Source organism: Brachyistius frenatus, unplaced genomic scaffold (assembly GCF_029030835.1).
Source record: "Brachyistius frenatus isolate BFR_SWC_R1_liver_20210118 unplaced genomic scaffold, ASM2903083v1 Contig_375, whole genome shotgun sequence".
Classification (NCBI taxonomy): Eukaryota; Metazoa; Chordata; class Actinopteri; family Embiotocidae; genus Brachyistius; species Brachyistius frenatus.
The window spans coordinates 57,033-69,845 of NW_027210974.1; the positions used below are offsets into that span (position 1 = coordinate 57,033).

The following is a 12,813-nucleotide window of genomic DNA, read 5'->3' on the forward strand; positions in this document are numbered from 1 at the left end:
TTTGGGGGACATATTAATGGATGCCTTTTTTTGTATTTTCAACGACCTATCATCGTAGGACTTTTTTTAAATGGTGGACACCATGTCGTGGTTAGAACTGTCGCCTCATAGTACCAAGTTACTATAGCATGTCTTCCAAAATATGAATAATAAGTCATACTATAGCATTTAGTCCAAAATGTGAAAAAATAAATAAAACAAGATAGTGTGTGTAGTAAATTGGGGCAGTGGTTAGAACTGTCACCTCATAGTAGAAAGGTTCTGGGTTCAATCCCCGGTCAGGATGATTTTGTGTGTTGTGAAAATAAAGTCATATTATAGTAAGAAACAATGAAGAAAAATAAAACTATCAATTGTCTGGTAAAATGGACTAGTGGTTAGCAGTGTTGCCTACCAATCAGAAGGTTGCAGGTTCAATACCTTCCCTGGAAGGAAGACACAAACGTCTCATGAGAAGACCCATCCTCGAAGTCAGAAGGTTCTGGTTTAGATCCAAGGGCAGTTTGACTTTGTGTGTTTTGCAAAAACAGTCATACTATAGTATGTCCTTCAAAGTAAAAATGAAAAGCGGTCTCGCATGTCTGGTAAAATGGGATAGTGGTTAGCAGTGTTGCCTCTCATTCAAAAGAATCTGGGTTCGATACCCAGCCTGGGTGATTTTGTGTTTTGTACAAAGTTTGTTATGCTTATATGACTTATATGACTTTTAAACATGTTATGGTAGACTGATCAACAGTGTCGTGGTTAGCATTGTTGTCTCCCAGTCAGAAGGTTCCAGGTTCTAAACCTCCCCTGGATGGAAGAACATTAACATCTCAGATGAAAAGTACGGTCCACGGGGAGAATTGAACCTGCAACCTTCTGACTGGAAGGCAACTACACTAACCACTGCACCACAGTGCCTTCTTCCAAAACATGTTTAAAAGTCCTAGAAGTAATATAAGTCAAACAAAAATACAATAAAAGCAGCACAACGGCCCAGTTCCAAGCCAGCGTTGTCATCTCACTATCTAGAGGTTCTGGGTTCGATCAGGGGCCTGGAACTTAGTGTGTGGAGAATTGCATGTTCTTGCTTGTGGGGTGACTCTTTGTCACATTTACGACTACATGCATGATTACATTGCATGACATTTGTTTTAGATTAGACTATACGCATAATTTAGTCATCCATATTAAGGACGACATAGTTTACTTTTAGGTTATTACTTATGCAGGAACATGCAACTTCCACATGTCAAGTCCCAGGCAGGGATCGAACCTGCGACCTCTAGACTGTGAGACAACAACGCTGACAACTGCACCAATGTGCTGGCTTACAAAAACAAATGAACGGAAGTCATACTTATAGCATGTCGTCAGAAATAACAGAAAAAAGTTACTCTGTAGTATGTCATCCAAAATCTATAAAACAAACAAACTTTACCAATGGCTGCAGTGGTTAACATGAACGGAAGTCATACTACAGCATGTCGTCCAAAATATCATGAAGTCATACTACAGCATGTCGTCCAAAATATCATGAAGTCATACTACAGCATGTCGTCCAAAATATCATGAAGTCATACTACAGCATGTCGTCCAAAATATCATGAAGTCATACTACAGCATGTCATATTTCAGACAACATGCTATAGTATGACCTGTTTTCACATTTGACTATAGTCTGACCTGTTTTACTTCACTATGTCGCCTGGATTAGATTTTCTCAGTGCTAATTAACAAACGTCATCATGCTCATAATCGACACCATGGACTATAAAGATGGACGACGGGTCACCATCTCCTACGACGTGACGGAAGTGAAACCAGAACGTTAGAAATGTTTGCTGCTCTTTTGCGTTGATGTCATGTCCCACCGTGCCGTGGTGAGCGGACGGCGGCGACGTCTATCAAACTGTCTTAAAAGGACTTTAAGTTATTTTAAGTGGTGAAAAGTAACAGAGGCGGAGCCAACATGGCCGACAAGTCTGAGTGACTTAAACTCACGTAGCCAGAAGGAGCTGATGAAGAGGAGCAGAGCCAGCATGGCCGACAGCAGCAGGTAACGAAGCAGCAGCGTCCGTCGGAGGAAAACCATGGCGACCACAACACACACACACAACACAAACACACACAACACACACACACACTTTCACCACGACTCCTCACCGTTTCACACACAAGTTAAAACACATTAACAAGCCGTCACATGACATCACATGCTCGCTCGCTGCCACAGACACAAACACCTCCAGACGACCTTTGAACCTGACCTTCGTCCTGCAGCAGCTTATCTCAACGACTGGAGGAAGACGAGGAAGAAACAAACACGCTGCTTCTGTTTGACACATTTGGAGCGGAGAAGGAGTTCGTCTGCAGTCGAACCCGAACCTGAGTCAAACAGGGCTCACTTTATTTAACTTAACGTCTCCCTGGCAACCACAGACTGTACCTTTACCACCTATAAACTCTTCACTTCCAGACACAGCGCCCCCTGTCTGTCCAGGTCTGAACGTCATGAAGCACAAGTCCACACAAAAGTGACTAAAAAGTGATTTATTGATGGTAAAATGACACGTAGCAAATACAACGTTGAAAGATACGTTTTTCATCAAAACATCTGCAGCTCTGACCAACAGATGGATTGATGATTGATTGATTGATTGATTGGTTGGTTGGTTGATTGATTGATTGATTGATTTGATGTCGCCATGCCTGCTTGTGCAAAAAGTATTTGTGCATACGTGTGTTCATGTGCTTATTTTGAAGGTAAAGCTAAAAGGGTTTAATAACACTTAAGGTGAGGCTGAAGGTTTTTAAGGTTTTTCATCATCTCAGAGTTATTGGCTTCTTTAGGTCGAACACGGACTGTCGGCGGGAGAAAGGAAAACTATGAACAAGGGCAGAAACTGGAAGAAAGGTAAGCGGTTGAGTTTTTTTGGGGTTAGAGGATTTTTTTTTTTTTTGCAGTGCTAAAAAATGACTTGTGTGGTCGACAAACAGGGTTTTAAAAGTTTTCCTGTAGAGTCGGAAACGTCGTCGTTTGAGGTTTGGTCAGAAACATGTTTATGGAAGTCGATATTTTTAAGGACCACTTTATGTTTCAGTGTTTGGGAGAGAGCAGGAACTAAATAAGGATCTGGGAGGAGGAGGAGCCAGAATTCACTTATTCTACCACCATTATTATTATTAACAGACATCTAAAAGTTTATGGTCCACTGGATTCGGCCTGAAAGTCATTTTTGTGTTTTTAATGGAATCATAAAAGACAGTTTTGAAAGCATATTTGTTGCCTCGCCTGAAAAGAAAATCTATTTTGTAAGTCAAAACATTTGAACTTCAAATATAAGTTCCTGGACCAACTTATCTCTCACAGTTTGTGAGACTCTTTATTGTGTCGATTATTGAATCAGGCCGTTTTATTATAAATCAAAAATCTTTGTTTGTGGGTCGAAAACTTTGGGTTTTAAGTCCAAGCCGGGGTACGGGGGTTCGGGTAGGGGGCCGGGGTTCGGGGGTACGGAGGTACGGGGGTTCGAGGGTACAGGGGTTCGGGGGTTTGAGGGTACGGGGGTTCGGGGGTTTGGGGGTACGGGGGTTCGGGGGTTTGAGGGTACAGGGCTCGAGGGTTTGGGGGTACGGGGGTTCGGGGGTTTGAGGGTACAGGGTTCGAGGGTTTGGGGGTACAGGGTTCGAGGGTTTGGGGGTACGGGGGTTCGGGACTGTTCGGGCAGTGAAGGTCTTCAGGTGTTGAAGTGATGTTCTTGTGTTGCGGTCAGGAGAATCCGTCAGCTTTAACCTGCAGGACGTCGCTCAGCTCAGGACGCTTCTGCAGGACCTGAGATCACATGACATGGGATCAAAAAAGGTGAGCGGTTTCGCTCTACATATAAAGGTGTCAACAGACACCGGAGAGCCAATCAGAGGGCAGTATTTAACCTCTGCATTGTGCAGGTTGACTCACCTTCAGTGTGCTGAGAATCTCTCCAAACAGGTGTTGAGCTTCCTGAGAGTCCGGCTCTTCAAAGTAGTCCGAGACCGAGACCGAGACCTCGATGGACCTGAGGTGGTCGCACACACCTGCACAGGTAAACGGAGGCCTCGTTTACATCTGCAGTCGAGACAGGAAGTTACCGACGATGTGTTTCAGAGAGTCGGAGGGTCTCACTGTGGAAGTGCAGGATGGCCTGACCGCTGACCGGCGTGTGCGTCAGGATCAGCGTCTGCAGTCTTTTCAGTCCAGCTCTGCACAGCTCTGTCGCCGCCTGCAGGCCGAGGTCGGTAATACGCTCCAACTCCAACACCTGCAGGTGAGCGCAGCTACGCACTGCACACAAAACACACAAAACACACAAAACACACAAACAGGAATCACTCTGAACGCATCCCTTCTGCACATCAACATGTTCGGCATTTCAGGTTTTTTTGTACCTTTTCAAGTAAAAAAAAATTAATAATCAAGATCAATTAGATGAAAGTAAAATTTCTCCGCTTTAATTTTTGTTTTTTGCTCACGCAACATTATGCTAAAATGAGTTTATTTATGCTAATGTTAGTTTGAACCCAGAGTTAGTTTTTATTATAATATTTTTTTACTCACCAACAGCCACCAATCCGTGAGTCCCACAGCTGGCCCCGCCCACACTGAGTGAGCAGAGGTGTGGCCAGCATCGACCAATCGTCTGCAAGCAGCGGTTACCGAAGCGAGTCGGCTGTTGGCTGAAACAAGGAAACACAGCGACACTCGAAGAGTTAGAAGGTAAAAATTTCACCTTCAGACGTTATTATAAACTTCATTTATGCAACATTTGGTCTGAACTCAGGGCTCATTAAAAGGTTCTTGGTTCTCTGATGAAGCTCCTCAGGTTGAATCAATATGAAGTCTATCTACATTAAGAGTGGACTGACCAGGGGTGAGCTGGCGCCACCTGCAGGTGGCTGATGCTCCTGCAGCCCGCACCCAGGGCCCAGAGAACCTCCTGACCGAGCGGATCAGAAGAACTCCTGCAGGTGATCAGACAGGTAAACAACAGGTAAACAGACATAAACAACAGGTAAACAGACAGATAAACAACAGGCAAACAACAAATAAACAACAGATAAACAGACATAAACAACAGGTAAACAACAGATAAACAGAAGGTAAACAGACAGATACAAAATCAGATAATTAGACATAAACAACAGGTAAACAGACAGATAAACAGACATAAACAACAGGTAAACAACAGATAAACAGAAAAATAAACAACAGGTAAACAGACATAAACAACAGATAAACAGACATAAACAACAGGTAAACAGACAGATAAACAGACATAAACAACAGGTAAACAGACAGATAAACAGGTAGATAAACAACAGGTAAACAGACAGATAAACAGACAGATAAACAACAGGTAAACAGACATAAACAGCAGGTTAACAACAGATAAACAGAAAAATAAACAACAGGTAAACAGACATAAACAACAGGTAAACAGACATAAACAACAGGTAAACAGACAGATAAACAGGTAAACAGACAGATAAACAGATAGATAAACAGCAGGTAAACAGACAGGTAAACAGACAGATAAACAACAGGTAAACAGACATAAACAACAGGTAGACAGACAGATAAACAACAGGTAAACAGACAGATAAACAACAGGCAAACAACAAATAAACAACAGATAAACAGACATAAACAACAGGTAAACAACAGATAAACAAAGATAAACAGAAGGTAAACAGACAGATACAAAATCAGATAATTAGACAAACAACAGGTAAACAGACAGATAAACAGACATAAACAACAGGTAAACAACAGATAAACAGAAAAATAAACAACAGGTAAACAGACATAAACAACAGGTAAACAGACAGATAAACAGATAGATAAACAACAGGTAAACAGACAGATAAACAAATAGATAAACAACAGGTAAACAGACTCACCTGTAGGTGAGTGTCTGCAGGTTCCTGCAGTAGCAGCTGGCCAGCCACAGCGTCCTGTCAGTGAGGACGTGGGGACACCGAGAGACAGACAGGTGGAGCAGACTGCCCCCTGCTGACCGCAGCAGTGCCTCCAACCCCGGCTCCACGCTGCCTCTGAGAGACACACACAGCTCAACTACAGTACCCACAATGCATCACACCTCAGCCACCTATTGATGCTTTCAGTTATCTGTTGTGACCAATCGGACGACAGCTGTTGAAATTAGATGCTGTTACCACGGCAACACTTTAAAAAGATTTGAGATATTCCTGCAGTGCATTAATCCCAGTATGTGTGTTTGCGCGCGCGCGCGTGTGTGTGTGTCTGTGAGTGTGTGTGTGTGTGTGTCTGTGTGTGTGTGTGTGTGTGTGTGTGTGTGTGTGTGTGTGTGTGTGTGTGTGTGTGTGTGTGTGTGTGTGTGTGTGTGTGTGTGTGTGTGTGTGTGTGTGTGTGTGTGTGTGTGTGTGAGTGTTACCGTGTGTTCCTGTGGTAATCCTCTGGTGTCTCTTCAGCTCGTTGACTTCGAGGCTTCAGGTTCTTCAGAACCAGCGTCTGAGTCTGAGAACACCACTGAGACAACGTGGTCAGAAACTGGAACATAAAAGACATTTGAAAGTTTCTTCGTCATCTTTGCACCTCTGAGCTCCAAACTGCACGAGGAGGTCAAACACGGGTTTTATAAGGAGGAGGTCAAACACGGGTTTTATAAGGAGGAGGTCAAACACGGGTTTTATAAGGAGGAGGTCAAACACGGGTTTTATAAGGAGGAGGTCAAACACGGGTTTTATAAGGAGGAGGTCAACAGTGAGAACGCTCCTCTACCTCAGGCGACACTCTGGCGTCCTCCAGACGGAGGCGTGTCCAGACCGCCGGGTGCCTGGCGACGAACCGCCAATCAGAGCAAACCTCGGCCGCCAGCAGAAGGGAGCGCGTGTCCAAATACGGGAAGAAGCAGAAAAGCCCCGCCCTCAGCTTCAGAGTTTCCGCCTCCAGCGTCCTGTCGCCGTGACGACGGGAGGGGGTGGAGCGGAGGGAGGAGGCGGCGTCTGGCCAGGGAAAGGGGAAATAGGAGAAGAGAAGTGGAGCTTTTATTGTGAAGCAGACACAGGAAGTGGGAAGAAACACTCGTTTTACCTGATCCAGGTGTGTGTGTCCTGGAAAAGATGAGCCTCCTCATCTCAGCGCTGCTCCACAATCCCTCCTCCTCCTCCTCCTCCTCCTCTTCATCTTCCTCGGTGCTGTGGTGACGAAGGTTTCTTTTGCTCCACGTGTTCCCCCATCCTCCTTCCCCAGCCCTGAAAACAGGAGGAGTAGGAGGAGGAGGGAGGAGCGAGGAGTAAGAGGGAGGAGTAGGAGGAGGAGGGAGAAATAGGAGGAGGAGGGAGGAGTAGGAGGAGGAGGGAGGAGTAGGAGGAGGGAGGAGGGAAGAGGGAGGAGGGAGGAGTAGGAGGAGGAGGGAGGAGTAGGAGGGAGGAGGAGGGAGGAGTAAGAGGGAAGAGGGAGGAGGGAGAAGTAGGAGGGAAGAGGGAGGAGGAGGAGGAGGGAGGAGTAGGAGGGAGTAGGAGGGAGGAGTAAGAGGGAAGAGGGAGGAGGGAGAAGTAGGAGGAGGAGGGAGGAGGGAGGAGTAGGAGGGAAGAGGGAGGAGGGAGGAGTCAGAAAAGTCATTCCTGATCTTTCCCTTTAAAACTGTCAGGAAGTAAAGATCGCTGCCCTTTCAAAACAAAACTTACTGTTTCACATTAAAAGCATCAAAATGAACAACAAACCAGAAAAGAAAGATAAACATAAAAAAAAGTTTTAATTCACAACAAATGTTTTTGACCTCAAACGCACCACTGAAGCTACCAGAGTACGAGTGGTGCAGGTGCATCATGGGTAACGTAGGCACCAGATTTTGATTTCCTCCACGTACCAGAACCTGTCCCTCCTCCGGTCTCCTCCTCCTCTTCCCGGTCTCGTCCAGGGCGGAGCGTAGAGCGGCGGGTGGAGGTGGGCCGACGCCCCCTCCCGCTCCCCCCCGAACCCAGAGAGGAGGTCCGCATGCGAGCAGTCGGACCGCTGAGACAAACAAAGGAGACGTCAGGAAGGTTCAAGCAACGTTAGGACGGCTTCCTGAAGTGTTGGACATGGTCACCTGTCGTCATGGCGACTGAACAGCTGCTCCTCCAGTCTGTAGGAGCCCGAAACACTGTAACTCCTCTGGATGAGGAGGAGGAGAAGGAGGAGGAGACAGGAAGAGGAGGAGGAGGAGGAGACAGGAGGAGGAAGACACAGGAAGACACAGGAAGAGGAGGGGACAGGAAGAGGAGGAGGAGGAGGAAGAGGAGGAGGAGACAGGAGGAGGAGGACGGAGGAAGAGGAGGAGGAGGAGGAGGAGGAGACAGGAAGAGGAGGAGGAGACAGGAGGAGGAGGAGGAGGAGACAGGAAGAGGAGGAGACAGGAAGAGGAGGAGACAGGAGGAGGAGACAGGAAGAGGAGGAGGAGGACGGAGGAGACAGGAGGAGGAGGAGGACACAGGAAGAGGAGGAGACAGGAAGAGGAGGAGGAGGAGACAGGAGGAGGAGACAGAAGGAGGAGGAGACAGGAGGAGGAGGAGGAGACAGGAAGACATGGAGTGAGCACCACCTCATTCACTCCAACCGTCTTTAAAAACTCTGACTTTCTATTTTCTTGCAGAATAATGTTGAATATATGATTTAGTGTTTAAGAGATCGTATAATGTTGGACATCATGTGAAACCAAACATGGACATCTCTCGTGTCTTTCATGTAACCTGTGAATACTATCGGCACCGCTTTGTCTCCATGACGACCGACGTCTCCTTTAAACAACAGGAACTGGAGGTTGACTCCACATGTTTTGGTTTCCCACCCTGTTGCCGACGGTTTCCTGCATCTTGTTCGCGATGATGTCGTCCGCGCTGCCGTCCAGACTGCGTCCTCCCCGCGTGAACGGGTCGGCGTACGTGAACGGGTCGGCGTGCGCCGGCGGTCCGAGCAGCAGCAGCTGTCGCTCCGCTCGGTCGGCTCGGTCCAACAGCGTCTCGATGAAAACCTGCAGAGAAACAAGAACGTTCAACACAAACAGCTGCAGAAGGTTTTACTGAAATAATAATACAAATAATAATAATAAAAAAATAATAATACTAATAATAATACTAATAAAATAATAATAATAAAATAATAATAAAATGATAATACAAATAATAATAATAATAATAATAATACTAAAATAATAATTAAAAAAATAATAACAATATAATAATAATAATAAAAATAATAATAAAAATCTGCAGCGAAGCTGTTTTAGGAACCAAAACCACCAGATGACCTAAAAAGCTCTCGACAGCTGAAGTTCAGTTGAACCTTAAATGAATGAACTGAAGACGAACTGTTGCTTCTTTCAGCTAAACTAATGGTGAAACTCTTTTCCCGGACTGAGCTGGTGATTACCACCAGAGGGCGCCGTTCACGCAACATTCCACAGTTGCAACTTCAAGATGTCATTTCAGTAAAACTCAAATCAGCATTTCGACCGAACTGTCCGTCAAACTGAGGAACATCACCTGAAGTCTGGATTTGGCTTCGGCCTCCTTCTCCGCCGTCTCCCTCAGAAAACACTCGACGTCCAGCATCTCCCTGAAAACACGTTTCACAACACGTGACGAGTCAGCAGAGAAAATAAAACAGCGACCTTCCACGGTTCACATGAAACTGACGCGTCTTAAAATTATTTGTATTTTATCAAAAGTTTTGATGGAACTTTTTGAGTATTTTTGCAGAAATTACAAAAAATTGAAAGAAAAAAAACGAATTTCTTTTTAAGCAATAAAGCAGCGCGACGATGGCGCCGACTAAATTCACACAATTATGCATCATGTAATGAAAACAAACTTAGATGTCTGACATGAGTTATATTTCTGTTTTGAGAAATATCCAAGCTCCAGATACTGACTGTTGTCTCTCACTCAGCTCTTTGTCTTTTCCATCCAGATCTTTCTTTAAGCGCTGCAACATCTCCAGAGAAGCAGCGACCTGGCGGAAATAAATAAATCTTAAAACCCTCGTCCGACCGTCTACGACGTCTTCAACGTCAGGTTGAAGTCCGGAGCAGGTTTCCACCCACCTGTCTGGACAGGTACGTCGCCCTCTCCTCCACTTCCTGTTTCTCACTCTTCAGTCGTTCCCCATCCCGCCTCTCCCGCGCTAGCTCCGCCTCCCTCCTCTGGAGCTCCGCCTTCAGTCGACCCACGCGGCGACTCACCCTCTCCTCGACCTCGGCGAACGTCCGGGCGATCTTGCGGTCCAGCCCGAGCCCGAGTCGCTCCTCCAGCCCGACGCCCACCGACAGCCCGAAGTCGAGGCCCAGCCGGACCGTGACCTCGCTCAGGTTCCTCCCAGGAGACCGGGCCGGGACCAGAGACCGGGCCGGGACCAGAGCGGTGGAGGGTTGATCTGGACGCCCCGAAGAGCCGAACATTTCCCCGAGCAGCTGGACGGACGCGGCCGACGAGGCGAGGTCCAGGCGGGCCGGCGGCGGGACGACGCCCAGAGAGGAGCGCCGACTCTGGGACGCAGCCGGGCCGGGCCGCGGGAGGAGAGCACCGGGTCCGGAGCGCCGAACCCGAGTCTGAAATGAAACGGCTGCATTTAAATGCTGACTGGACCTTTTTATTGAACATTGTGACGTGAGCTTGCAGCCGTTGACGTCCTTGTTTACGTTGTGAACGTTGTCGGACCGAACGCAGACGTTCGATTTCCACGTTCACAACGCTTCAACGCAGTTTAGTGACTCGCCGGGAAACTTTACGCAAAACCTGAGATGAAGGTACGAACGCCAATCAGTGAATCAGAGGAGGACGTCACTAAAATATATATAGACACGTTTTCTCCTCATTTTGTTGTTGAGCACGAACGGCAGGTCAAAGGTCAGCTGGAAATATATATTCTTTTTTTTAAATGTCAAAAAACAAAAAGTCTTCCAAAGACATAAACAGAGAAAAGAACATTCAGACGTTTAGAGCTGAAAACATCGTTCGGCCCTGTTGGATGAAATATAAAGACAAAATATATCTATAAAACCACCACGACGACTCAGCAATAATTCTCATGTTTCTACTCAGAGGATGTGAGGCTTCCTTTGTCACGTGACCTGAACATTTGCGTTTTAAAACTGAGACGTTTACATAATTATTGTACCGATCAAACGACCCAAACCGATTCACCGGGGGACCGATTCACCGGGGGCCCGAGCCGTGGTTACCTGTGACAGCACCAGCAGGGTGTCGTAGGTGTGTCGGCTGACCAGGTGAGCGCGGAGCTCAGGTACAGACGGGAACCGAAAGTCGTCGCCACAGCGGGGACAGAAGTAGGGCAGCTCCGAGGAGGAGGAGGAGGAGGAAGAGGAGGACATGATTCAGCGGCGAGCAGCAGACCTGGAAGAGACAAACACATCAGAGAAGAAGAGATGCTGAAGACGGAGATGAAGAAGAGGAGCACGCGGACCTGGAGACGCCGGGGTGAAAACTAGGTCAGAGTGCGCGAGAGCTCTGCATTATTGATGACGTGCAGATGAAGATGAAGATGAAGATGTTCCGACGCGCCAATAAAAGCAGAAACGTGTTTGGCTCGTCGTCACACTTCACCGTGGAGCCGCGCGTGTTGATCCATATTCGCGTGTCTCACACGTGTCCGAGTCACGCAGCGAGCTGACGTGACGCGTGCGTGTGCGCGCGTGTGTGTCTGTGCACGCGTCATCTTTCCACGCCGCTGCTCTGCCCGCGTGCAGAGGAATTTAAATTACGGATGGATGAGCAGGAAGAAAGAACCGTCAGGGGCGTGGCCTCCCTCCCTCTGACCCCAGTCAGCTTCCGGTTTCACGCCCTCTGGACTTCAGGTGAACATTCACCTGCTCGTTTAAAACAGAAAAACAACAACCTGCAGTCAGCTGACGTCATTGCAGGAAAACAGCCTCACGTGTGGCTTTTATTGTGAAAGTGATGTGTACTTCCTGTTGATCTGCCACTACCATCAATCACATGAATGGAACATCAACTGAATTCATGATAATAGTGAGGAGGGGAGCTCGTGTCATGATTTATTAAATAAGCCCCTCCTTGATTTCAGAGGTTTCTTGGGACTTTCTGCATCAAACATATTTTGTGGCTTTTCAAAACAAATCAAATAAAGTGATGTAATTTGTGGAGTTTTGAGTGAATTATTTACTAGAAATCATCATCAGCTTCACTACAGTGAAAGTTCAGCTGCTCGCAGTGCTGACCGGCGGCCGCTGGAGGGCGCCAGCACACCGGACAGCTGATCCACCAGTGTCAGAGGTCAGAGGTCAGAGGTCAGAGCGAGATTGTAACCCGCCTCTCTTCAGCTGAGGGAACGCGGGAAAGTGTTGGAAAACTTCTGTTGCCACGGCAACGCAACCTTCACAGTTCACAGAGCCAAACTGTTCTGGAGTGACACTGATCAGACCGTCGGTTGCCTGGCAACAGCAGCCTGTTGATGGACGGGGGAGCACAGAAAGATCTGAGGCGATGAAGATGAAGATACTCATTAGAGATATAATAGTGATGAGGAAGATCAGTCTCATGATGAAGATGAGGATACTCAATGATGATGGTGACTGTTATGATGAAGATGATGACGGTGAGGATGAAGATACTTGATGATGATGATGACCATCATGATGAAGATGATGACGGTGAGGATGAAGATACTTGATGATGATGACCATCATGATGAAGATGATGACGGTGAGGATGAAGACACTTGATGATGATGATGATGACCATCATGATGAAGATGATGACGGTGAGGATGAAGACACTTGATGATGATGA

At 46.8% G+C, this 12,813-nt stretch overlaps 2 protein-coding genes and 1 long non-coding RNA gene across 4 annotated transcripts in view; 1 reads left to right on the plus strand and 2 right to left on the minus strand.

Annotated features, from left to right (window-relative positions):
* Positions 1 to 2,115, minus strand: part of LOC138636404 (ceramide-1-phosphate transfer protein-like) — a 7,306-nt gene extending 5,191 nt beyond the window's left edge. The window contains exon 1 of the mRNA XM_069724404.1: positions 1,987 to 2,115. Coding sequence (XP_069580505.1) covers positions 1,987 to 2,077 — 91 coding nt within the window. The 5' untranslated portion in view covers positions 2,078 to 2,115. The remainder of the gene's footprint in view (positions 1 to 1,986) is intronic.
* A 1,551-nt stretch (positions 2,116 to 3,666) lies between these two features.
* LOC138636400 (F-box only protein 41-like) lies at positions 3,667 to 11,731 on the minus strand. Its single transcript, XM_069724399.1, is given in 18 exon segments — positions 3,667 to 3,817; positions 3,944 to 4,059; positions 4,148 to 4,306; positions 4,580 to 4,698; positions 4,888 to 4,983; positions 5,923 to 6,075; positions 6,438 to 6,553; positions 6,785 to 7,008; positions 7,097 to 7,257; positions 7,875 to 7,974; positions 7,977 to 8,020; positions 8,097 to 8,161; positions 8,835 to 9,017; positions 9,529 to 9,601; positions 9,918 to 9,997; positions 10,089 to 10,592; positions 11,226 to 11,397; positions 11,468 to 11,731. Coding segments are annotated over 17 exon segments (2,406 nt in total). The 5' UTR covers positions 11,376 to 11,397; positions 11,468 to 11,731; the 3' UTR covers positions 3,667 to 3,754.
* LOC138636410 (uncharacterized) lies at positions 4,648 to 5,928 on the plus strand. 2 transcript variants are annotated; one of them, XR_011312266.1, is made up of 3 exons: positions 4,648 to 4,738; positions 4,837 to 5,495; positions 5,551 to 5,928. It is a non-coding gene; the product is annotated as an uncharacterized lncRNA (long non-coding RNA). The 2 variants fall into 2 exon arrangements; XR_011312265.1 differs by having other exon boundaries at positions 4,837 to 5,166; positions 5,200 to 5,928.
* Positions 11,732 to 12,813: the final 1,082 nt, after the last annotated feature.